Consider the following 26,727-nt stretch of genomic DNA (forward strand, 5'->3'; position numbering starts at 1 on the left):
GAGTCTTCAGGACACCTGTAGAAGTAGAGAAAAATCCAAATGATGCATTTCCACTTTGCATAACACAAGTGATATTCAGTACTTTACTGTCGCCTAAAAAGATATGTTTTTCTAGTCTTGTTAACCCAAATTGTGTACAGGTTTTATTTCTATGGAACACACCAACATCACCATTTTCTTTTTCTTTTCTTTTCCTTTTTTGTTTGTTTCTTAAAAGACAAGGGTCTTGCAATTTAGCCCATTCTAGTCCAAGCTCTGAATCTTTAGGCTGGTATCATAAACCTTAACCATCAAATGTCATCTCTAAAGCCTGAGAAAGAGAATGGTCAAAGAAAAGGACACTTTATTTCTGTAACATTATAATATCATCTGGAATAGCATTTATATTTGTTTTCCAAGAAATTTGGATATTTCTTCACAGATCAATTTTATAAGTGATATCCTTTTTCATGGTTTTTAATGTCTCATTCTGAAAAGAATATTTGAGCTGTGCTGTTAAGTTAACATTATTTTCCTGTTATAGCTGAAGTTGAAAATCTTTGTTTCCCTTATCAATATTGCCTAAATTTCACAATTGAATTTTTACATATCTAAAAAGATCACATATCTTTTTTCTTTTGCTATTTTTTTTATTCTCCATACTTCCTTTCTCTATTAATTTTACATCCCAAAAGCTAAAATTTTCTTATAAAAACCTGCAAATCATTTTACTTTTTCTAAAATTACTCTAAAACTACATTTTAAATATGTCTGCTTTTCTTTAAGAATACACAAATACTTTTGTGTGGTAATAGCTATTGTTCAACTCATTAGAATGTATACTCATTATTTTAAAAGAGTATGTGCATTGAGCAATTCATATCTTAGTTAGGGTTTCTATTGCTATGATAAAATACCATAACTAAAAGCAACTTGGGAAGACATGATTTGTTTCATCATTTGTGTCCAGATCACAGTTCATCATGAAGGGAAATCAGGGCAGGAACCTAGGGGCTGGAATTGGAAAAGAGACCATGGCAGGACGGTCTGCATACTGGTGTGCTCCTCATGGCTTATTCAGCCTGTATTGTTATACCATCCAGTACAAGCTGCCTAGGTATGGCACCACCCATAGTGGTATGGTCCCTCCCACATCAATCATAAATTAAAAAACAAAATTAAATTAATAATAATAATCATACTACTACTAATGATAATACAAGCTTCCCTACAGGACAATCCTATGAAGCCATTTTCTCAATAATATTCCTTCTTCTTAGATTACTCTAATTTGTATCATTATATAAAAGCTAGCCAGTACATGTAGCAATTAATAACTTTTTTTTCTTTTTTCTATTTTTTTTTTTGAGACAAGGTTTCTCTGTGTAGCTTTCTTTGTACCTTTCCTGGATCTCATTCTTTAGACCAGGCTGGTCTCAAACTCACAGAGATCTGCCTGCCTCTGCCTCCTAAGTGCTGGGATTAAAGCCATGCACCACCACCAACTGGCGCAATTAATAACTTTTAAGAAAAAATAAGTTACTTCATTTTTTCTTTCTCTCTCTCTCTCTCTTTTATTAAATAAAGCATTATTTAGTTCTCATCTTGCAATCCTAAAACTGATTAGAACCAATCAAGTTTTGTTTTGCAGTAAGAAGAGCATTTTTAGGATAAGTCCCTGGGGATATATGTTCTGAACCTCTATTGTATGTTAAGAAACTAGTTTTGAATCATAGGTAATGGATAGACAAAAGTAAAGGTAAAATGAAAAATACTTTTTTTTCATGAGTCTTCTCAGTGTCAATTCTTTTTGAGACAAATTAAAGAAATAAGTACTGTTATAAGATGTTATAAGATTAACTTTAAATAAAATAATAATATTCTCCTTTTCTGAGTTTGTAAGCTGTTTTGTGTTCTAGTATAAGATTCTGTATTTAATCCAAATACCACCAGTTGAGGTCCTAACAATTGAATTCATGATACACTATCAGATATAAACAAATTTCAAAATATGCACTCTGGCATACTATACATCATACAATTTTAGCTAATACACTAGGTCAGCAACTTGTCTGCAAAGAGGTCTGAATTCTTCCACTATGCTCTGTAACCACAATCCTAAACATTCTGTGATTCATATTTTCCTTGACAATGTCAAGGTATTAATGGTAGGGGTAGATGCTTTAAATTGTAGCTCCTCATTCAAAATGTTATATGCTGAGATGTGTGGTGAGATTGTATCCCCCAATATATTGTTTACCTTAATAAACTTATCTGGGGTCAGAGAACAGAACAGCCACTAGATAAACATAGAGGCCAGAAAATGGTGGCACACATACATTTAATCCTCACATTCTAGAGGCGGAGATCCTTCTGGATCTCTGTGAGTTCAAAGCCACACTGGAAATAGCCAGGCATGGTGACACACGCCTTTAATCACAGGAAAGTGATGGCAGAAAGCAGAAAGATATATACGGCCTGAGAACCAGGAACTAGAGTCTGTTAAGCTTTTAGGCTTTTGAACAGCAGTTCAGCTGAGATCCATTCAGATGAGGACACAGAGGCTTCCAGTTTGAGGAACGAGATCAGTTGAGGAATTGGCAAAGTGAGGTTAGCTGTGGCTTGTTCTGTTTCTCTGATCTTTCAGCATTCACCCCAATACCTGGCTTCTGGGTTTGTTTTTATTAATAAGACCTTCTAACAATTTGTGCTACAAAGATGTTACTAATTTTCAGCAGAACATAGACTCTGAAGGGAGCTCAGGGAAAGACACTGTAACCCAGACCAGACCAGAGATTAAAAAGGTACCTTTCCACTCTGGATGACCTCTTTTCGCTTTCACTTGTACTTCTTCCCTTTTGAAACTCAAAACATTGACTTCCCCACATACAATATATTGTTGCTCAAATCTTAAATAGACCAGAGCCACATATTGGAGTAAAAGCTGACAGATCAGAGAAGCAGAGCAAGCCACGGCCACCACCACCACCTCACCAACTCTAGGAATCCTCTGACTGAAAGCCTCTGAGTCCTCACCCGAATGGGTCTCAGCTGAGCTGCCTTAGTTCCTGTTTCCTCATCCTCATAAACGTTTCTCTGCCCTGCCATCATTTCCTGGGATTAAAGGTGTGTGTGTTTCCCAGTACTAGGATTAAAAGTGTGTGCCACCACAGTCTGGCCTCTATGTCTAATCTAGTAGCTGGCTCTTTCCTCTGATCCTCTGGCAAGTTTTATTGGGGTACACAATATGTCACCACAATATATTTACATTTATATTTGTCAACTTATTTGTGTATATAACAATAATAATTAAAGAATAAGGCAATTGATTTGAGATGAAGGGTTCATGGGAGGTTGTTAGAGGGAAGTGAGAGAGTGAAAAATGATATAATTACAGTTCTTAGATAAGAAATTCTCAAAAAATGTACCATATATCTTTTACATTTCAAAGAGAATGTGATTTTTCATACTGTGCACTTGACATTTTTATATTCTTCATTTCATTCAAAATCACCAACACTAAGTATACCTAATGATCCACTGTATGGATACAAACCTAATTTGGTTCCTTTCTGTTTGTCAATAACATGTCCTTTGTCTTAAACATTTCCTTATATTTTTGTTTATAATATACAGTTTTCTTATCTACCAAAACACATGGGCATTGAAAGGAACAATCATCACTTACCTATCAACTATATTGAAATATATCTTAGAACAATATAGCTGGATTTATCCTCTCTTGTTAAATGCCTTCTTCTATGTTGTTACTATGGAAACCTGGTGAAACATCTATCTCACCTGCACCTCTTACCTTCTCATTTGTACCCACACGTTTTTCTAGGTCAACTTTAGACATTATATTTGAGAGCAAGAGCATTTCATTAGTTTTTTAATATAACTGTTTCTAGATAATAGAGAAATGGAGGAAATGAAAATGAAATTTACTAAGTCTATTTGAATAGTTCTTCCCTGTGCTTTCAAGGCATATTCTTTTCTTTGCAAAGTATTATCTAGGTGCATATTAGTGACATTTGTCTATCTAATGTACTCATCATTAATTTTCAGTAAAAATCTATAGGTACTGCAAGGATAAAAGATAATTTGCATATGGATTATATTCTGGTTAAATGTGAGCTTGATTTCCTCTATGTACTTATAAACTGGATTTAATGAGTTTATACTTACAATGTTTCATATTATAACTTGTTACCATATATAAAAGGTTGAACCTGAGCAGGGCGATGGTGGCACTAATCCTAGCACTCGGGAGGCAGTGGCAGGCAGATCTCTGTGAGTTCAAGGGCAGCCTGGGCTACTAAGTGAGTTCCAGGAAAGGCACAAAGATACACAGAGAAACCCTGTCTCAAAAAACAAAACAAACAAACAACAACAACAACAAAAAACCAAACTCCTGATATTATCTAACAAAATGAATCCCATTTATATTCCAAACCACTGTATTTTATTGTATTGGGAGTGTTCTAACTCACAGAGATGCTCTTTCAACCTACCCAGGTAGGATGTTCTTCTTTGTCTCCTCATAGTGTGTGCGCAGAGAAACTGGTTGCATGGCTTTGTTAGTGTCTCTGTCCCAGAGGCTCTTCTCCAGAGAATAAGAAAATGAAGCTATCAGAATAATGAGAGTCTATACTCCTGTGGGAGATATATTCAAAGAAGTGCCTATCTCTATATGAAGAATATATCTATAGCATTGTCTTCAATACAGTGTTTTTACAGAGGGTCTGATAACTTTTTTTAAGGTTGAAGAAATGTCATTTCTTACTGTGGATATCACTCTGTATAAATAAAATGTTAATTGGCCAGTAGCCAGGCAGGAAGTATACTCGGGACAAGCAGAGAAGAGAATTCTGGGAAGTGGAAGGCAGAGAGAGAGACACGGCCAACAGCTGCCATGACAAGAAAGAAATAAGGTACTGGTAAGCCATGAGCCACGTGGCAAAGTATAGATTAATAGAAATGGGTTAATTTAAGATAAAAGAAGTAGATAACAAGAAGCCTGCCATGGCCATACAGTTTGTAAGTAATGTAAGTTTCTGTGTGTTTACTTGGTTGGTTCTGAGCATCTACGGGCCTGGCGGATGAGAGAGATATGTCCTGACTGTGGGCCAGGCAGGAAAACTCTAGCTACAATTCCTTTTTAAATTATTAATAATTAATTTTCCCAGCCCAATCACAGTTTCCCTTCCCTCCCATCTGTCCTTCCTGTTCCTCTCCCCCAAACTTCCACTCCCCCTGCACCACCCCTTGCATCCACTCCTTTTTTATCTTCAGAAAAGTACAGTCCTCCCATGGATATCAGCCAGCCATGGCATATCAAGTTTCAGTAAGACTAAAAACCTTCTCTCTTAAGGATGGACAAGGCAACCCAATAGGAGGAAAGAGTCCCAAAAGCAGGCAACAGAGTCATATATAGCCCCTGATCCCTGGAATCCCACAAGAAGACCAAGCTACACAGCTGTAACATATGTGCAGAGGGCCTAGGTCAGCCCCATGCAAGTTCTCTGGTTGTCAGTTCAGTATCTGTGAGGCTCCATGATCCTAGGTTAGTTGATTGTGTTGGCTTTTTTTGTGGTGTTCTTGACCTCTCTAGCTCCCATAATCCTTCCTAACCCCTCTTCCACAGGATTTCCTGAGGTCCACCTAATGCTTGGCAATATGCCATCACATCTTTTTATTATTATTATTATTATTATTATTATTATTATTATTACTAGGTGAAGTCTCTCTCATGACAAATGGATTAGGCAATGATCTATGAATATAGCACAATGAGTATAGCATGAGTACAGTATCTAATTCTTGGAAAAATTTATTGTCCACAATTCTTTATGTACAAATCATTTGGTAAATCCCTGGGTATGTACTTTGCCTTCAGGACAAAGAAAGCGCGTGTACACACACACACACACACACACACACACACACACACACACACACACACTGGATTTCAATCATGCAAAAAGAAATTTTGGTATGACCATAAAATGAATGGGACTTGAAAGACATTGTTTTTCTTTTTTTGGCGGGGGTGGGGGTTGAGACAGGGTTTCTCTGTGTAGCTTTGGTGCCTGTCCTGGATCTCGCTCTGTAGACCAGGTTGGCCTCAAACACATAGAGATCTGCCTGGCTCTGCCTCCCAAGTGCTGGGATTAAAGGCATGTGCCACCTGGCTGGCATTGTTTTTCTTTATGCTTCTCACCTTTTGTTTTATAGTATGATATGAATAGTATGATATGAAACATTAAATTACTAATAATTAATAGATGCCATTTGATAGAGGGGTATGAAAATGCAAACTATAGTTGTTTATCTATAGTAACTATAGTTTATCTATTTATAGTTGGGAACCTATAAATTTTGTGCAGTGAGTACTACATATATTTCATTTGATGGCCTTGTTTATACATGATATGAGGAAGAATAAGGGAGTAGGCAAAAGGACACATGGAGCATGACAAAATGAAAAGATCTCAGTAATGGAGGCTACAAGGGGGTGACTAGGGTAGCAGGAGTCAAGGGGGAGGGTAGGAAGGAGAGCCATAATAGCACATGTTGTTAGAAAATGTCATAATAGTATCTAGCAAGATTCAAAAAAATAACAGAAAGCTTTGATACTTTGAATTCAAAGGTGCACATGCCTATAAGTAAAAAGTCATGATTCAGACCATGGTGTACCTTACATTTACTCACAGTTGTGTCTCCTCACAAAATTTGTGACATTGTTTATATGGCAAAAATGTAGTAAAGGCCAGGCTTTATCACACTGCTGCTCAGACTGATAAAAAACAGTGAATTGTAGCTTTACTTTATGTAAAATGAAAGTAAATTAGCACTATTAGTGAGTGTGTGCATGCCTGAAAACACAGTACAATCTTACTCTTAGGGACTTTCAGAGTTCCCTTGTACTTTTAACTTTCAAGAGAATAGAGAGTCCCCAGGGCTTCAGAGCCTCCTTGCTATTACCTATTACCACTATTTCTTCTCTCTTTTTTTTTTTTTTTGCTGGAGCTGAGGACTGAATCTAGGGCCTTGTGCTTGCTAGGCAAGCGGTCTACCACTGAGCTAAATCCCCCCCCCACACTGTTTATACTTAATGTAATTATGTAATGAAGCAGAGACATGACATCTCATCTCAACTAAAGAAGCTGTCATGGTGCACAGTGCTAAACTGATTAAAAATACCAACAGCAACAACAAGATACCATTATCACAAAATAAAACAAAACAAAACAACTTTTCTGCCTGGAAGAGGGAGAGGAGGCTTATGATTCATTTGTCTAAATTGCAGTCTAGAAGAAAATTTCCTGGGTTATTTATCATTTAATAGAAAATATTTTATTAGCTGCGTTTCTTTTGCTAATTTCTTCTGCTTCCATTATCTGCACACTGTTTCTTATTTAAAGCCATCTAGAGAACAAAAGGATGAAGATGTTGACTGCTGAATACCTTGATTTACAGAGAAGCAGCACCGCTGCTTCAACACAAAGTGAAACTCTGTACACAATGACCTGTAGGGATTATAGTGCTGCTGTGGATATCACTCTGTGTAAATAAAGTTCTGATTGGCCAGTGGCCAGGCAGGAAGTATAGGCGGGACAAGAGAGTAGAGAATTCTGGGAAGTAGAAGACTGGAGGAGACACCGCCAGCTGCCGCCATGAAAAGCAACATGTAAAGACACTGGTAAGCCACAAGCCATGTGGCAAAGTATAGACTAACAGAAATGGGTTAATTTAAGATAGAAGAAGTAGATAACAAGAAGCCTGCCACGGCCATACAGTTTCTAAACAATGTAAGTTTCTGTGTGCTTTCTTGGTTGGGTCTGAGCAACTGTGGGACTGGCAGGTAAGAGATATTTGTCCTGACTGGGCCAGGCAGGAAAACTGTAACTATATAGTGCTGTGCCTAGGATCACTGAAGGAAACTAGGACATTTGTATAATCTTGATTACCAACAAGTAGGAAGGCATGGAATAACAATCTGGGCTGTTGTTCCTGGCCAGGTTACCAGACTCATACTTTACATTCTCCCAGCAACATGTTGCTCTGGCCACATTGGTGTTCCAACAGCTAAAAGAACACTTGGAATTTTGTACTTTCCTTGTTTTGTGCACCTGATTTTATTTGCCAGGAATACTCATCCTCCACAGTCATAACCTCTGCTAACTTCCTCATGTCATCATGCATACTTTTTTTCATTAACCTCTATAACACAGTAGAAGCTCCAGAAAGAATGAAACTTTTGTGTCCAGGGATACAGATCTTACACTTTCCCTGAGGTCCTGATATATGGGGAAGGAATACAGTTCCTCATTTAGAACCAAGAAAATGCTTGATAGAGCCAGTAATGGACTAGGGCCAGGGACTTGGTAGAGCTTTGACTTCAGATCCTGAGATTCCAATTCTTCCTACCATAAGGGGCTATGGTTTTCAGTTCCAAGGTCACTGAGTACTTAGTCTCTATATCCTTGAGATTGCAGAGTAACAGGCCAGTGGAAAACACCCTGCTGTTGGACTTGGTGGAGCTTTGACTCTTGGAAATTCCCTGTCTGGAGATGCAGCTTTAAGAGACAAAAAATGCTTCAGAGTCAAGGCTCTCAATACTTTTTACTGCACTGTACTTTTCCACTAGTGCACTGCACATGCTTACAATATTCTAAAAAAGCCTGCACTTCCACCTAGCCCTCTGCTGTCTCTATTTCTACTCAGAGACAGCCACCATTCTATGTCTTTCTCCTGTAACTCTCTTGTGTGAGGTGTGTTTCCTGGTGTGACTTTGTGGTATTCCTTGGCTGCCAATTGCCAGGATGCCCTTGGACCCAGAAAACCCCATACAGAGATATTCTATATTCCCCTTGTGCAACATTGTTTGATTTTGTGTGTGAAACATTTTTTGTTTTCCCTTTTTCTACTGCAAGTGGCATATAATAAATTGTACATCTTAATAAAAGTGCTTGGCATAAGGCAACAGTTTATGCAAGATCTTCTGATCCCAGTTTTCCATCTTCCTTATCTTCTCATCTCCTAGCCCTCCCACTTAGGATCCTGTCACTGAAGAATGGACTCTGGTCCATGTCACTTTTTTTATGATTTCATCACAAGAACTTAAAATAATACTTTGTACACAATAAATACAGAAGTAGTTTTGAAGTAGTTTAGGGTGAAAATAACCTAAGGGGTATTGACATTTTAAGGAGGATTTTGTCTTTGAAAAATATTTGTTTTTATGTGTATGGATGTTTTGTGTGCATATATGTATATGTACCAAATGTGGGCAATACCCACTTTCAGAAGAAGGCATCAGATCCTCTGGAATTGTAGTGACATGTGGTTTGGATCCCTGTTTGCAGTGGGAATTAAACCCAGGTCCTCAGGAAGAGCAGCAAGTTTTGTCAACTTCTCAGCTGCTTCTCTAGCCCCTGAAGTAGTTTTTATTATGTAGATGACAAAATTAATCAACAACCAGTATTCACTCACCATGTTCCTATTAGATACAGCTGCTGAAATGTCATTCCTTTAAATTTTAGTAAACTCTTCATGGTCTGATTTCATATCAAAGAGAAAAGATTGTTATTAGTTTTATTGTAATTATTAAATAGCATTAACAATCATTTACTAAATATAAAATATTCATTTAACAACATTTTACTTGTTTTTATAATTTAACAGATTTTATTTTATATAAAATTTCTATAAAGTTTTCATAGTTTTGATTTGCTTTATTTTTCAGAAAAATGTGGGTTATAGGTAGGCTTTGAATTTGAGACATGAAATTTGAGGTGTGTCTCTATCTGTTGTGATGTCTTACTTGGTAAATAGTATGTTTTTGTTTTTATACCATAATGATGAAATTATCAGAATTAACTTTGGTACAAAGGATGATATTTCAGAGAGTACAATAGGTTTGATTCCTACACTAAGTAATCAACCAAGAAACATCTGTATTTACAATCATGCCACTGATTGGTAGAGTTGTAAAGTGGCCTGCCCAGGTGTATTAGTTACTTTCCTTTTGCTGTGATAAAACAGCATGATCAGAAGAGACTTCAAGAAGGAACATGTTACTTGGCCTTATGGTTCCAGAGGGGTTAGAATCCATCTTGGCAAGAAGGTATGGTAGCAAAATGGCTGCAGAATAGAAGCTGAGAGCTGGTGTCTTCAAAGATAAACACAAAACAGAGAGAGCAAACTGGAAGCAGCCCAAGGCTTTTAAAGTCAAAGGCCTGCTCAACCATTCGATTCCCTTACGTTCTCATCCCCCATCTCCTACCCTTTATTATCCCCCTCACCCCTAGTTTACTCATGGAGATCCCAACTATTTCCACTTCCCAAGGGGACCCATGCATCCCTCTACATAGAGAGACAGTTATGTAGGTTGATCTGCTTAAGGGAATCCCCTGGCAGTAGGATCAGGATCCATCCCTGGTACGTGAGCTGCCTTTTTGGAGCCCACTACCTACGGTGGGACACCTTGCACAGCCTTGATGCAGGGGGTGGGGATTGGACCAGCCTCAACTGAAAGTACCAGATTATGCTGACTCCCCATGAGAGGCCTTGCCTTAGAGGAGGTGGGAATGGGGGGGTGTTGTAAGGGAAGGCTGGGGGTGGGGGACAAGAGGAGGAATGAGAGGGGGGTCTGTGATTGGTATGTAAAAGGCCTGTCCCAATAACTTACTTCCTCTGAACAGCCCCAAATAGCATCACTAACTGGGCACCAAGTGTTCAAATGCCCAAGACTAGGGAGACATTATTACTCAAACCAATTTGCCAGGGTATTGAATCCAAAATCCTGTATAAACACAGGGATGTTATTCTTTGTATTTTCCAGTGAATTCCAGTGTTGATTCAGATTAAAGGAGAATCTGGATTTACTCTACAGTGATTCTTTTTTTTTTTTTTTACATTTTTATTTGAATGATCTAAGTTTGTAAAGTTTCCTTATCTTATCTGTGTTCTAATTATCAAGCTCTTGAAATAAAAATGTATGTCTTCTTCCACAGGATATGCTAAATTGCAATGAGACACTGTTATAAATCTGTTATTTCCTTCTGAGTTATTATGTGTGAAAACTTCATGATAGGCAAATTAAATAATGTTAAGTAATTTAGAGAGTTTATAACTTCAGAAAATTATAATGCCATTAATTAAATACATATTTGGTACAATTCCAAATCTGTTTATCTTGATAAAAGTAAACATCAGGGAAAAATAAATAAAAATAAAAACACAAAATGATGTCTAGAAATAAAAATATATATCAACATAGCTAAGATGTTTGAACTTTGTGATTTTCTTTTTTGTCATTAAGAAATTTTCTATTTGTTTTTCCATACCAACCATAAATCCCCCTCTCCTCCCTCTTCTGTCCCCCCAGGCTTCTCCCAAACTCACCCCCATGCCCACCTCCTCCAAAGCAAGGTCTCCCTTGGGGAAGAAGAGCCTGGTGCATTCAGTTGAGACAGGTCCAAGCCCCTCCTCCTGCACCAAGGCTATGTAAGGTGTCCCTCCATAAGTACTGGGCTCCAAAAAGCCCACACGTACTCCAGGGTTAGATCCTGATCCCACTACCCAGAGGCCCTTTAAGCAGGTAAAGCTATATAACTCTCTCGGCTATGCAGAGGGCCTGGTCCAGTCCCAAGAGGCTCCATAGTTATCGGTCCACAGTTCATGAGTACCCACTAGTTTGGTTTGGTTGTCTCTGTACATTTCCCCATCATAATTTTGATGCCCCTTGCTCATAGAATCACTATTCTCTCTCTCTCTCTGACTAGACTCCTGGTGCTCAACCTGGTGCTTGACCAGGATATTCACCACCTGATTACTGGAGTAGGCCAGTTCAGGCACCCTCTCCACTATTGCTATTAGTCTAAGCTAGATCATCCTTGTGGATTTCTGGGATTGCCCCTAGCACCCTGTTTCTCTCTATCTCCATAATGTCTCCCTCTATCACGGCATCTCTTTCCTTGGTCTCCCACTTCATTTCTGTTTCACCTTGACCATCCTGTTCCCTTATGATCTCATCTCTCATCTCCTACCCTCCATTGCCCCCGCCCAAAAAAGAATCTCAAATGGCCAGAAGATATTTAAGGAATTACTTAACATCCTTAGTTATCAGGGAAATGCAAATCAAAATAATGCTGAGATACTATCGTACACCTTTCAGAATGGCTATGATCAAAAACAATAATAACAGCTTATGTTGAAGAGGATGTGAAGCAAGGGCAACACTCCTCTAGTGTTAGTGGGAATGCAAACTTGTACAGCCATTTTGGAAATCAGTGTGGTGGTTTCTCAGAAAATTGGGTATCAATCTACCTACCTCAAGACCCAGCTATACTACTCTTGGGCATATACCCAGGGAATGCTCAATCATACCACAAGGATACATGCTCAGCTATGTTCATATCAGCATTATTCATAATAGCAAGAACCTGGAAACAACCTAGATGCCCTTCAACTGAAGAATGGATAAAGAAAAATGTGCCACATATACAAAATGGAGTACTACTCAGCAGTAAAGAAACAATGATATGAAATTTGCAGGCAAATGGATGGAACTAAAAAATAGCATCCTGAGTGAGGTAACCTATACTCAGAAGGACAAACATGATACGTACTCACTCATAAGTGGATACTAGATGTAAAGTAAGTGATAACCAGACTACACCCCACAGCTCCAGAGAAGCTAACTAACAAGGAGAACCCTAAGAGGAAGGCATAGATCGCCCAGGGAAGAGGTTGTAGATGAGATCTCCTACATAAGATTATTTTGTGGGGGTAGGTATGTATATGTGAGGGAGATGTTTGTACACATGTGTGTAGTGATGTCAGAATGATGACTTTACATCTTATTTTATTTTATTTTATTTGTTGTTTTAATGTGGTGTTCTGTTGTCAACAGCCTCATCTGAGAAAAAACCACATTCTATATCCAAGTCTTATTTCATGAACTGTGCTTCCCATCTAAAGCAGTGATGGGGTCAAACCTAGGGCTTCATGTGTACTTGATAAAGACTTCACAAACTCAGGGACATCCTCAAACCCCAGATTTTATTTCAAAGTAAAAGTCCATATGATGATAGGAGAAAAGAGGGGATGCTATGGTATGTTTCAACAGTATGTTCAATGAATATCATATATTTAATTACCATTCAGAGATTACATCTTTACTCAGAATTTAGTTTTATATCAATTAAATTCAGACACCCCATCCAAAATAGGCATGTACTTAGTTTATTTTCTTAATGTCCTCTATGCTGTCACAGCCTCTCTGGATGTTATGGCTATTGGGGGAGACTATATTGGCCACTATTTTCTGCAATGCTACTCTATTGGGTTTCCTCTCAGTGTTTCTTATACTTGGATTAAAGTTCTAGGATTAGATAAAGATATAAAAGCAGTGGGTTGCTATCTTGTTCACATCATGATAAATAACCCCACTGTAGACTTGATTTATCACTGGTAGTATTAATCTATTTCCTAGCTGAATTAGTGTTTGTCATCTCTCTCCACTGTCGTGTTGCACCTTTACACATTACACTATAGGAAGGAAACCGCTGGGATAAAGTCACATAAAATGAGTTACCAGTTCAGTCCCCAAGGGCAGAGTATAGACACAATCAATAGGAATTATCCTGTATGGAGCAATTATCTGTTTCTTATTACCTATAAAGTATGTCAACATGTATTTAACATAACATGGAATCTTCTCATCTAGATAAGAAAATACTTTAATTAAAACCTACATATTTACATTTTTCAACTGAAATTGTTCTGGCTTTATCTGTGGAAAAGCCTGTGAGTGGCTTCCTGTACTGTTTCGATCTCTCCATCATGTTTTCTGCCATCTTCTCTTTCTGTCTGTCCTTGCTCCTCCCTTCCCTCTTTTCTCTCCTTATTCCCTATCGTCTTTCTTTTTCCCTTCTTTCTTATTTCTTTCATTACTCCATTCCCTTCTCTCTTTCTCCTCCCTTTTCCCACTTTCTCTCTAATATTCAAGTTTATTTAACATTAAAGACAAAACATTCAGTAGGTCATAAATAATAATTAATTGAAATGGAGAAAGGAGAGTAAAATTGAGTGAGTGTGGGAGATGGTCCAATAGGAGTTGTTAGAAAGAATAAGAGTAGATAGACTCTATATTAACGAATAAAAAATTTAAAAAAAGAACAAAACCCCCGATATCTGTGTGTTCTTGCAAACATTTCTTCCAAATTAGTTACAAGATTGCTAATGGGTAGTTATTCACATGTATGTGTGTAGTTTACTGTTATAATCAAAAGCGTTTCTGTTTATTTTGTGTCTCAGTTCTGCTTCAGTCCTTGATCCTTTTTTTTGCCCAGGACTGACTTTAAACCTGTATGTCAGCCATCTGACTTTTTATTACACAGTGTTGAGTGATCATAACCTTGTCTTTATTAACCAAAGGTATATAAAAGTTACATTGGTTAGCTGAGTGGTAGTGTCTCGTGCCTTTAATCCCAATCCCCTGGAAGGCAGAGGCAGGCGGATCTCTGCAAGTTCAAGGTCAGCCTGGGCTACAGAGTGAGTTTCAGGAAAGGCACAAAGCTACACAGAGAAATCCTGTTTCAAGAAACACAGAATAAATAAACAAACAAACAAATGAATGAATGAATAAATAAAAATAAAAATAAAATTTACATTGATTTGAAAGAATTACATGGATTTGTCATGAATCTCTTTAAAGCATCCTTCACGTCCTTGTTCCTCAGGCTATAGATCATGGGGTTCAGCATTGGGATCACCAGTGTATAAAATACAGAGGCCATCTTATCAGTATCTAGTGAATGGTTAGTTTGAGGCTGCAAATACATAAATAACAGTGTCCCATAGAAAACTGTGACAGCCATCATATGTGAAGCACAGGTGGAAAAGGCTTTTTTCCTTCCTTCTGATGAACGGATCCTTAAGATAGACAACACAATGTTGAAATAAGACACTAGAACTATACTCATGGAAAAAAACAAGTTTGTAGCTGCAGATATAAAGACTACAGTTTCTGGAAGGTGGGTGTCAGAACAAGACAGTGCTAACAGAGGGACATTATCACAGTAAAAGTGGTTGATTTTATTGGAGGAGCAATAAGACACAGAGAACACACAAGATGAAACAACAATGGCTGTGCAAAAGCCATACAAGTATGTGAGGGACACCAGCAAAAGGCAGACCTGCCGAGATACCACCACCATGTAGAGCAGGGGATTGCAGATGGCCACATAGCGGTCATAGGCCATCACAGCCAGCATGAAGATCTCTGCTACAATGAAAATCAGGAATCCTCCCAGCTGGGTGGCACATTCATAGTATAAGGTGGTTTTCTTACTGACTAAGAAGTTGAACAGCATTTTAGGTGCAATGACAGTGGAGTTGCCAAAGTTGATGACAGCCAGGTGTCTGAGGAAGAAGTACATGGGAGTTTGAAGTCGTGAGTCCACGGTGGTGAGGGTGATGATGCCCAGGTTTCCTGCTGCCGTCAGCATGTAGATGACCAGGAAGACAAAAAAAAGTGGTACCTGTAGTTCTGGACGATCAGAGACACCAACAAGAATGAACTCAGTGACATGAGATAAATTTCTAGGAGCCATGTAAAAGTTGTAAATTCATCTGTTTGGAGAAGGAAAGAATTGTATACAAAGTTAAGGAAGTGTTTTCTACAATTGCCCTTAGATAGGAGGGTCCCTTTTTGAGAATTTTTTTGAATTATAAGTGAGTTGCAATTCACTTACAAAAGTCAAGTTTTGCTGCTTGAACTTGTGCTGCAGTGATGTGAGGGTAATCAAGGATAATGAATTAAATAAATAATACTGCATCAGGTAAGTAATCTTCTTTACCTTCATATGGAAGTACAGACATGTGCTTAGGCTGCAGTATTTGAAGCTATGCTTCATATCTTATGTCTTATTGAGTAAGAGAGGGGCATGAGGATTTGCATGATATTCAACAATCCAAACTATCATTATACTGAGACTTGTTTTATCTGAAGCATACATGTTTGTAGATGGTGTCCTTCCCATTTTCTATAGACTGTCATAAAAAGTCTCTAGATACAAATCTAACTTACATATTTTGCCACTGAATCTGTTATCATTTCATTTATTTCCTGCTTTATTAACTAATTCAGAACCACATGAAGATATGTCCTTAGGCATTTAGGAATATTATTCAAAGTGTTGAATCTCTACTTTCAAAGATATTACTATTTTGTAACACCTTGAAATTATTCATAGGACATATTACCCTTGACTACACTTTCCATTTTTGTCCTATAAGCTTCATATTCTTTCTATTGTGTTTTAATCAATTCCCGGAGGAGATCTTCCCTCAGGAGAGACCCCGAACCCAAGGAACACGCCGAAACCATCCATCAGATGCAAACAGCAAGAGGGTTTATTTGAATACACAGGTACCTGGGGCGACAAGTCTCTCAGAGGACTTGTGCACCTTCCGAGGGAAAGGGGGACTCTTTATAGGATCCCAGGGGCAGAAGCGCGGTTACAGAAGCGAGAAGCATAGTTACAGGGTTCCCATTGGTTGATTCAAATAAGGCCAGGGTGAACTTGGGGACATATTCTTAATTCTCGGAAATTTGCTGTGTGTGGCTGACTTGGCCTTGTCTAGGGCACAGTGGTGTTTTCCTAGCCCAACTGTCTATTCCCCAAGGCCAGGTGGCCCACCATAGATATCCTGTTTTGACTCAATGGTTTCTCTCCCAAGGCCGGGTGGCCGACCATAGTTATGAACTCCTGTTTGGCCTTCTTCCCCTGAACCGCAGATATCCTGTTCTTTATGTTTAAGCCTTGCAAAATGGCGTTACAGCAGTCAAGCTAAAGCTATTGTAGGGGGTCTTTCAATTCAAAGTGTTGAATCTCTACTTTCAAAGATATTACTATTTTATAACACCTTGAAATTATTCATAGGACATACTACCCTTGACTACACTTTCCATTTTTGTCCTATAAGCTTCATATTCTTTCTATTGTGTTTTAATCAATAATAATCTTATTAAATTTTGACTATTTTATAATGTATAAAATTTGTCTTCTAATTTAATCATTTATATGAATATTTCAATATTTTATTATAATAATATTGGCTCTCTTCATATCATTCCTATGATATAATATGCATTTGCACTTAATGTTTGGAGAGTCATGTCATAATTATGTTTCCACAAATGTCTGATAAAATCCAAGAGGTGTTGACATGTGCTCTCTCTCTAAAATGGACAGGCAAAAACATGGACACTTAAGCTGCAATTAGAAAAGAAAAGAAAAAAGTGATACTGTGAAAAATCAAATTAAATCAGATAAATAAACCCAAGTGAAACATAGCATTGTAGGGCAGCTGATACCTTTGTCTCTGACAACAAACACTACTCTGTCCCCTTGATTTCTTTGTGACATTTTTGTCATTTATGTGTTAACCACACATCTCCTGAGTTTCTGCTCTGGGACAAAAAACATGTTGAAATTTTGTATAAATCATTTGTCTTTCCTCATGCACCTAATGTTCCATGTACTAGCCCAGGAAACCAAATTTGTAAAATAAACCTGTGAACGAGATCACTGCAGTAGGTACCAGGTGTGATCCGCAAACTACAGGTAGGGTTTTATTGAGGCAACCAGGGAGAGTAATTTGATGTGGAATAATGGGGAGCTTGTTTCTGCAAAAACAACGTTTGAATTTAATCCTAAATAAACATATGAAAACAATTATGTAAAGAATCAGAGGGGAAAATTTTCCAGGGTTTTGGGCCATAAGAAACAGAGGAGAAATGCCATTCTCTGTGATAGGAAATGCCTTACCAAGTACAAGCTTTCTGTGTGTGGGAAGGGAGAGCTTAAGAGGAGAGAATGTGACTAGGTTTTATAAGGAAGTGGGGAATTAGTAGTCTCTCATGTGATATTACGTTGGGCATATATTATATATGGATTTTGTACTTGTTTCCTTATTTGTGAAACATAGAGAAATGTTAAGAGAGACAAATATTTTGATTAACTTGATTTGAACCACAGTATTTTTTGCTGTTGTGATGATTATGAACTGTAGGGTTTGGGAAAAGGCTAGAGGTGGGACCAAAAGGAAATTTTAAAGCATAGAAAAACCACTTAGCTATTTTTATGGACTTTTTTTGGAGTGAGATATTGCTGGGTAGGCCAATGTGGAAAAGATGGAGTTTGAAAGATAAATTTGACAGCTACAAGAAGAATAAGATGGCAACTTCTAAATAATCTTTGAATTGAATCACATGGAGTGGGTAATGACAGCTTATGCATATAATAGTGATTGGGGGGATATTTGAGAATCAGGTCAATGTCCATAGGAATTTCATAGTAAATTTTTTAAAATGTAGTAATACAAGTTCTGTTTTCAGTATACTGTGCTTTTCAAGCTTGTAAAATATTTACTAGGCATTTAGGGAATCAAGTATTAGTGGTTTCTTTGTTACAAGTACTTGAGAGACTATAAAGTATGTAGAGGCATAGTATTAGGCCATGCATGACAAGACATTTCTGTCTTTTATTTAAAACAAAGTTTGATATGCTGTCCACCAAATATCTGTCATTGATCACTGATAACCAACATTTTGAGTTTAGAAGATCTGGCTTAATATTAAAAGAAAATGTTAAGTTTGATGGTTGGTACTAGTAATCACAGTACTCATGAAGCTGAGGCAAAGGAATGGTGAATTACATGTCAGTTTCCAGCCTTGTTTCAGTCACATAGCAAGGAACTATCTCAAAAAGAAAGAGGAAAAGCAGATCTAGTGGTGTAAGGCTCTATCCGCTGGACTCAAGATATAGAGGCAAGATGATGGGCTTTCTAAGGTCATCCAGAGCTTTGCTCTCAAACATGCTTGAAGCAGGCAGAGGAGAAGTTTATTCTGAACTTCCTATACCGGGTAAATGAACTAAGTGAAAATTTCAGAAAACATTTTTGCTTCCTGAGAATGTTATGACTATGAAACAGGCTTTATCATGATAAACTAGGGTTCTGGGATTCCATAGTTAAAGTCCACTCTTTTAGCAGATGTCCCTTTCCAATGTGAACCAGTATTCTGACACCTCATCAAAGTGTTTCCTTTCAACAGATGCTTATCTGAAATGTAGGCAGAGTCATCTACTGTCTGATAGACGACTTTTGTAAATGTGTTTCACTTCTTAGTTGATTGCACATTTTAAAACACTACATTAATTTGCATATGTGCCATCAAATATTTTTAATGTCTTTATGAGGCAGTCTCACTCTCTAGTGCTGACCCACCTGTAACTGACTAGCATGTTTCCCATATTCTATTTGCTTCAAACTCCTATAAACTTAGATTATTGCATGTACCACTATGCAGGAATATCATTACCTTTAACTTACATTTTTTCCAAAGAAATTTGCATTCTCAAGAAAAGATGTAATTTGTTTGTAGTACTATGTATCTACTTTTTTTAAGAAAGTAAATGTAATGATGAAAACATAGAATTTCCTATTTGGCTAATATAACAACAATAAAATAACAAAAATTATTCACCAAGAAAAGTGCATTGTTTAAGGAATATGATTTACTTAATACATGAGACAATGAAAATTCAATTTAAAAACATGGGTGGATGATCATTACTGCACCCTGTACTAATAAATACAGTTATAATCTTCTGAATAAATGCTGTTGAAAATATTTTACTATCTGATTATCAGCTATTCATACTTCTAAAATTAAAGGGGGTGGTCTGCTTTAAGACATTATGTGGATTTTTAAAGTCCTTATAGAAAAATATAGAATATTTTTAACCAACCTGAAATGGACATTGGACTTCATGTTCTTGGTCAAAAATCTCTACATGGCTGCATCCATGAGTTCATTCAGTGCTACAAACCTTTGAGATTCAAAATGTGAAGCACAGTGATGCCAAGACCCATAAATAGTCTGTTGCATCCTTGGGGAAGATGCTACAAGGACTGATTGCCTAACAAGACTCCCATGTAGGATTTAATCCAGTCATAAACAGATAATTTCTCTCTTCTTTAAGACAAGGTTTGACAGTATATCCCCAGGATGAATGGGAACTCCCTATCCTCCCACCTTTTGGGCACACACTTGTTTTCTTTGCTGTAGTCTGAGCCTGTATTACTGAATTGTATTGAATTCAAATAAATGGTATCTAAAAGGAATAGAGATTAAATTACAACTATTAAAAGACCTCCCTTCTTTGCTAGGATTCCTTATTGCAAACATGGATTATTTTCACACCTAAGAACTAGTGGTCTAGCAATAAAGCGAGAACAAGTTGTATCTCCAAAGAATGTGCCAATCATTCTACCATCTGTCTTCATGCTTTATTTCCCTTTACTTCAAAAATAGAATTGACATAGTCATTACCTCCAGGAACGGTATGAAGTAGATTTTAAACTATAACATCCATTGACTAAGTAGATGGCTAAGTGTGTAACAGTGTTTGCAGTGCAAGTATGAAGACTCCAGTTCATACATAAAAACTTGAGTGAGTAATGGCTTCATTTGACTGGCAAGCAGCATTGGGAGATGAATACAGGAGATCTCAGGTGCTTACTGGCTAGTTAGCCTACTCAAAATGCAAATTTACAATTCAGAGAAGTAGTCCGTCAAGAAAATAGATGGAAAGCTATAAAGTAGAACACTGGGTGCATTATGATGACCTCAGTATGTATGTGCATGGGTACACAACTGTATACCCCCTTTCATGCACCAACCACCCATACCCACCCACTCCTACTTACAAATACAGACAACAAAACAAACACATACAAACTTCCTGCACACGTGTTTCATGTATAAAATCATTCTTTTATTATTTATTTAAACTTCTATTTCAGTAGAGGGTAAACTAGACAACTATTAGAAAAGAATCAGCAGTATTGCAAAGTGAAGTCTTGTCTTTTGAATATGACTATACATTTTTATTAAAAGTTCATTTTGTAACCATTGAGCATTTAGATTTGTGTGCTTTTCACATTTAATGTCTAATACAAATCTATAAAATTTTATCCAATGAACACATTCTTTTCGGTATAGAACATCTTTTGTGAAAGCATCCATACATGAATATGTAATGTTTTGATGTACCGAATTATGGACACTCTGAAATTATAAACACATATAGAATTTAAATTTTAATTCCTAGTGTCTAAGAAGAGAAATGTATTGATAAATTGCAATCTAAAAGTTAGGTGATTGGTAAAAATGGGCATATGTCTGTTTGCATATTTATTATAAACACTTGCATATTACATGATAATACATGCTTTTTAAGATTATGAGAAGCCAAGAAGTTAGAAATTTTGATATGGTTACCTGCTGCAGTGATGTTTAGATAAGGAAATAAGCACAAAACCAGATGTGGTAGCACAGGCCTTTAATCTCTTCACTTAGAAGGCAGAGGCAGGCAAAGCTCTGTGAATTTAAGGTCACCCTTGTCCATGTAGGGAGTCTAGAACAGGCAAAGCTACACAGATAGACACTGTCTAAAAACAAAACAAAAGCAACAACAATAACCAGAAAAGAAGTAAGGAAGGAAAGATGGAAGAAAGGAAGAAAGAAAAGAAAGTAAGAGAGAAAGAGAGAGAGGGAGGGAGAGAGAGGAAAGAAAGAAAGAAAGAAAGAAAGAAAGAAAGAAAGAAAGAAAGAAAGAAAGAAAGAAAGAAAGGAAAGAAGGAAGGAAGGAAGGAAGGAAGGAAGGAAGAAAGAAAGGAAGAAAGAACAAAAGAGAAGCACAAAGGGTATATTAATTATAGTGGGTGTCCACAAATAATTAGCACAGACAAAGATGCTTGTAGGATGAAAATTACGTATTTTTCATGTCGTACAAGTTCAAAGACCTAGGTCCCTGCAGGTAGAGCCCCTCAGGTTTGATTTATTCTCAGTCTTACATAGAGCTGACTTCTCACAATCCTCACATCCTCTTACTTGGACTGATTATGCATTGAGTGTATCTCTTACCTGTGTCCTAACTTCTTTTTATTTCTGTAGTGTAATAATATTTTAATTAAAATAAAAACAGAGAAACTGATCAGCTAGAACTAAAGTGACTGCAGTCAAGATGGCGGAAATTCCAAAGGTGTGCAAGTCTGGGCTCTCAAGAAGGAATTGTGGGGAATCAACTCTCCCGCTCACCAGTGAGCCTTGTCAAGGGCTGAAAAGACACTTCAAGGTGGAGCCACCTTTCAAGGAGGATTCACACTTTAAGGTGGAGCCAGACCAAAACAGGGAGCTTTCCTAGGCCCTGGCTGTCAAACTCAAACTAGGAGACATTAAGAGGGAACCCATGGTGAAGGACCCCAAGAGAGGAAGGAACAAGAGGAAGCTCAAGCAGCTGTCCAAGAAACACAGAGAGAAGCTGAGGTACAGTGTGTACCAGTCACGTGACAGCGTACTAGCACCAGAGAGCTTTGGGTGCAAGTGGAGACTTTATTCCAAGTAGTGCCTTTTTCCAAGGGGCGAGTTGTGCACAGGTTGAAAATACGGGGCTCACCATTCACTGGGTCTCGCGTCAGTCTCGAGTTCTACCAGTACAAAAATTTGAACAAGGGCCACCATGGGGAGAACCCTGAAGAGTCCTCCCAAAAAGCCATCCCTGGGCTCCCTGAAACTTTGAAAGCTTTGGAGAAACTCAAACTCTCTTCTGGGTATCTCTGAAATCGTGTCATAGTCTGGCTGGGGATGACAACCTCATTAATCCCTCTGCTTCTACCACAGCCATTTTTGGGGGTTTCTTACTATATATTGTGGATGTTTTGTCTCTGGCCTGAGACTCGTAGCTTTTACCTCCCAGTTGCTGGGCTTCGAAGTGTTGTGATATGGTGTTTTTTTTTGGTTTTGTTTTTTTTGTTTTTGTTGTTGTTGTTTGTTTGTTTGTTTGTTTTAACACCCCTATGCGATTTTTTTCATTTAACATTCTTTTTTTTCTTTTTATTAAGAAATTTTCTATTCACTTTTATCTCCTTCTGTTTTTGCCCCTTTGAAGTAGTTTCACACATGACCTTGTCCTACCAGTGGCTCTTTTTGTTAAATGCTATTCAGCTCGCTTGTTAAGGGAGGGGAGTTGGGCTTTGTCTCTGTGTGGTAGATTGATAATAAAGCTTTATAGAAATTAAAATAAATAAATAAAACAGAAAAGAGATGGAGTTGGACTTTTACTGAGTAATACTCTAACAATTTTCTTTTTAATTCACATTTAAATTGCATTCCCTAATAAAAATAGATACAAATATTTTCACTGTTGTTGCTGCTATATTTTTTAAGTGAAAAGATCTAGACTTGTGTGGAAACAAATTTAGGGAAAGTACAATGCACATTTCGTCAAACAATTGCGTTTAAAACATTACCATTGCTGGCTGGGCAGTGGTGGCACATACCTGTAATCCCAGCACTTGGGAGGCAGAGGCAGGTGGATCTCTGTGAGTTCGAGGCCAGCTTGGTCTACACAGAGAGTTCCAGAACAGCCTCCAAAGGTACAGAGAAACCCTGTCTCGAAAAACAAACAAACAAACAAACAAAACCCCCAAAACATTACCATTATAATTCTTTGTGAACATCTAGCTATAGGTGATTTTTCTCAACAGAAGTGTATTGAAGCTGAATAAATAGGAGACGTTTTTTAAAGATATTTTTATAATTAATTTAATTTTACATATCAGTCACAGATTCCCCTGTCTTCCCTCCTCCTACCCCCTCAACCTCCCCCCCATTAACCCCCCATTTCCACCTCCTTTAAGACAAGATCTCCCCTGGGGAGTCAGCCCAGCCAAATAGATTTTGTTGAGGCAGGTCCAGTCCCCTCCTCCCTACACCAAGGCTGAGCAAAATGTCTCAGCATAGGCCCTAGGTTCCAAAAGGCCAGCTCATGTACCAAGGACAGGTCCAGGTCCCACTGCCTGGGGCCTCCTAAACAGTTCAAGCTAATCAACTGTCTCATTTATCCAGAGGGCCTGGTCCAGTTCCATGGGGGCTCCTCAGCTATTTGTTCACAATTCGTATGTTTCTGCTAGTTTGGCTATTTGTTTTTCCAATCATGGTCTCGATATCTCTTGCTCATACAATCCCTCCTCTCTAGCCAATTGGATTCCTGGCACTCCACCTGGGGTTTGGCCATGGATCTCTGCATCCGCTTCCACCATTCACTGGATGAGAGTTCTATCATGACAGTTAGGATGTTCAACCATCTGATCACCAGAGTAGGTCACCTGGGGCTTTCTCTCGACCATTGCCAGTAGTCTATAGTGGAGGTATCTTTATGGCTTTCTGGGGAACCTCTCTAGCACTCTGCTTCTTAATAGGAGATATTTGTATCTAGAGTAAAAGTGTAAAAATTCAAAGCAAAGACAGAAAGATTATTAAATGTCTGAAAGACATCTCTTTTTTAAATTAATTTTTATTTTTTTAGTTATTTCCCCCACTTTTATTAAAACTGTATTGTTTTCTTATACAATATATCCTTATTACAGTTTCCTGTCTCTTATTCTACTCATCCCAGCTCCTTGCCACCTCCCCTCCCATCCATAGCCACTCCCCTTCTGTCTCTCATTATAAAAGAATACGCTTCTAAGAGATAAAAACTCAACATAACAAAATAAAATATATAATAAGAAAAAACAAAAACCATCACATGGAAGTTGGACAAGGCAAACCTGCAGAAGGGAAAGAGCCCCAAGAGCAGTCACAAGAATCAGAGAAACCACTTATTCATGTATGCAGGAGATCCATGAAAATACTATGCTGCAAGCTACAATATATAACACAAAGGTCCTGGTGCACATCTTCCTCAGCCCTGTGCTTGCTGCTTCAGTCTCTTTGAGTTCATAATAGATAGTTTTGCTCAGTTGATTCAGAGGGTCTTATTCTGCTGGTGTTCTCCATCCCTTCTGGCTCTTACACTTTCTCTGGCTCCTCTTCTGCTTGGGTCCCTGAGTTCTGAGAGGTGCTTCTTATTTTAAGAACATATAGCTTAACACAACGAACCCATTTTAATTTAATTGTTTTTCTAAAGTTCAATTACCATATGCATTTAAATTCTGATATATTAAGGATTAAGATATAAATATGTAAATTTGGAAATTTTGAGATAAAATATAAATTCATGCATTGAATGGTATCAAAAATAAATACAAAGGATGGCATTTATGAACCAATTGTGATAACAAAATGGAAAAAAAACATGCTAATTATTCTGAATCTCACATTTTAAGCCCAGTTTTAAAAAAAAAATGGTGGCTTCCTTAGGTAGAAACCTGATTCTGGAAAAGCTATTATGGAAAAGCAATACAGGTGTTAAAATGTGTAAATAAAAATTACAGTGAGAACATTATTTAGAAAAATAAAATACTGGAAGATAAAATAGTGTTGAAATTTTACTGAGTAAATACTCATGCATTTTTCATTTTTTAAACTTTTTCTTTAGTTTTGAGATTGTAATGCAATTACATATTTTTCCCTTCCCTTTCTGCTGTCCTAGCCCTCCCATATAATCTTCCTTCTCTTTCAAATTCAGGGTTGCTTTTTTTCTTTAGTTATTATTGAAAGTATATATGTATATATGTATATTACTAACTATAACCTGCTCAGTGTATATAATTTTATTTGTACATATGTTTTCAGGGCTAACCATTTCTATTGGATAATCTATTATGGTGCTCTTCCCTGGAGAAGAATGCTTCTCCAACTCTCAGCATTGCTTAGTAGCCTGTAGTTCTTCGTGTAGGATTAAGGCATCTTGGGCTTTCCCTCTTCCATTTGGTATGTCTTTTGTTGTTTTCCTTATTAAAATTAGATAGTCATGTTCATGAGATTCTATAGTTACACCGTGTGACATTACTAGGAGACACAATCTCACACTAAATGTCCTGATCCTCAGGCTTTTACAATTTCCTCACCCTTCTTCCAAACTATTCTCTGAGTCTTAGGTGCAGGATTGTTCTGTAGATGTATTCACTGAGTGGTACCTACAACTGTGTTTTGTGATTGCTTATGGTTTTCTCTAAAAAATATTCTCTGTTGCAAAGAGTAGTTTCCTTGAAGATGGATGGGGATTTTACTTATCTGCATGTATAAGGAAACATACTTAGATTGTTGTTAGAGATTATGCAGGTTTAGTAAAGTGGTACTCCTCCAATATCCAGAACTTTACTGCCCCTGAGTAGCTTGCTTGGTTTCCAGTACCAGGTATGATTTCCCTACAGCTGAATGGATCTTGAGTCTAATTAGAGAGTTGTTTGTTTCCATCATTGTATGCTTACCACTACTGTGGTAGGGCTATCATGCCATGCTGGTTGCTGTTGTGGTTCATACTCATCATGGTTACATGGGACTGTTGCTTGATGCTCTCCTTTGGAAGCTTGCCTGGTGCCTTCTAGTACCCTGAAAGCTAATCCTTAGAGAGGACTCTCTCAGGTTAATTCATGCTAAGGAACCTCTGGGGCCTATTTCTGTAGTGCATAATGTCTTCAGCAATAGGGACACACCTTCCCCCTCTCAGGAGCATCCAAGAGCAATAGCAATATGCTGTATATTTTGGAAGTCCTTTGGAAAGTCCTACCAACAACTCAAAAGAGGGCTGCTTGTGTCTCGTAATGGTGTTTTAGTTACATGATCTTTGTCTCTTTGAGGGAACATTGTCAGTTCATATGAAGAACTTTTATTTAAACTATACCTACATATGTATATTTGTAATTACTTATATTATA

At 37.6% G+C, this 26,727-nt stretch overlaps 1 protein-coding gene across 1 annotated transcript; it reads right to left on the reverse strand.

Annotated features, from left to right (window-relative positions):
* Nucleotides 1–14,657: 14,657 nt before the first annotated feature.
* Nucleotides 14,658–15,605, reverse strand: LOC118582782 (olfactory receptor 8J3). Its single transcript, XM_036185883.1, has one exon. The coding sequence runs from the start codon at nucleotides 15,603–15,605 to the stop codon at nucleotides 14,658–14,660; it is 948 nt and encodes a 315-aa protein (XP_036041776.1).
* Between the last annotated feature and the right edge of the window lie 11,122 nt (nucleotides 15,606–26,727).

Source organism: Onychomys torridus, chromosome 4 (genome assembly GCF_903995425.1).
Source record: "Onychomys torridus chromosome 4, mOncTor1.1, whole genome shotgun sequence".
Classification (NCBI taxonomy): domain Eukaryota; kingdom Metazoa; phylum Chordata; class Mammalia; order Rodentia; family Cricetidae; genus Onychomys; species Onychomys torridus.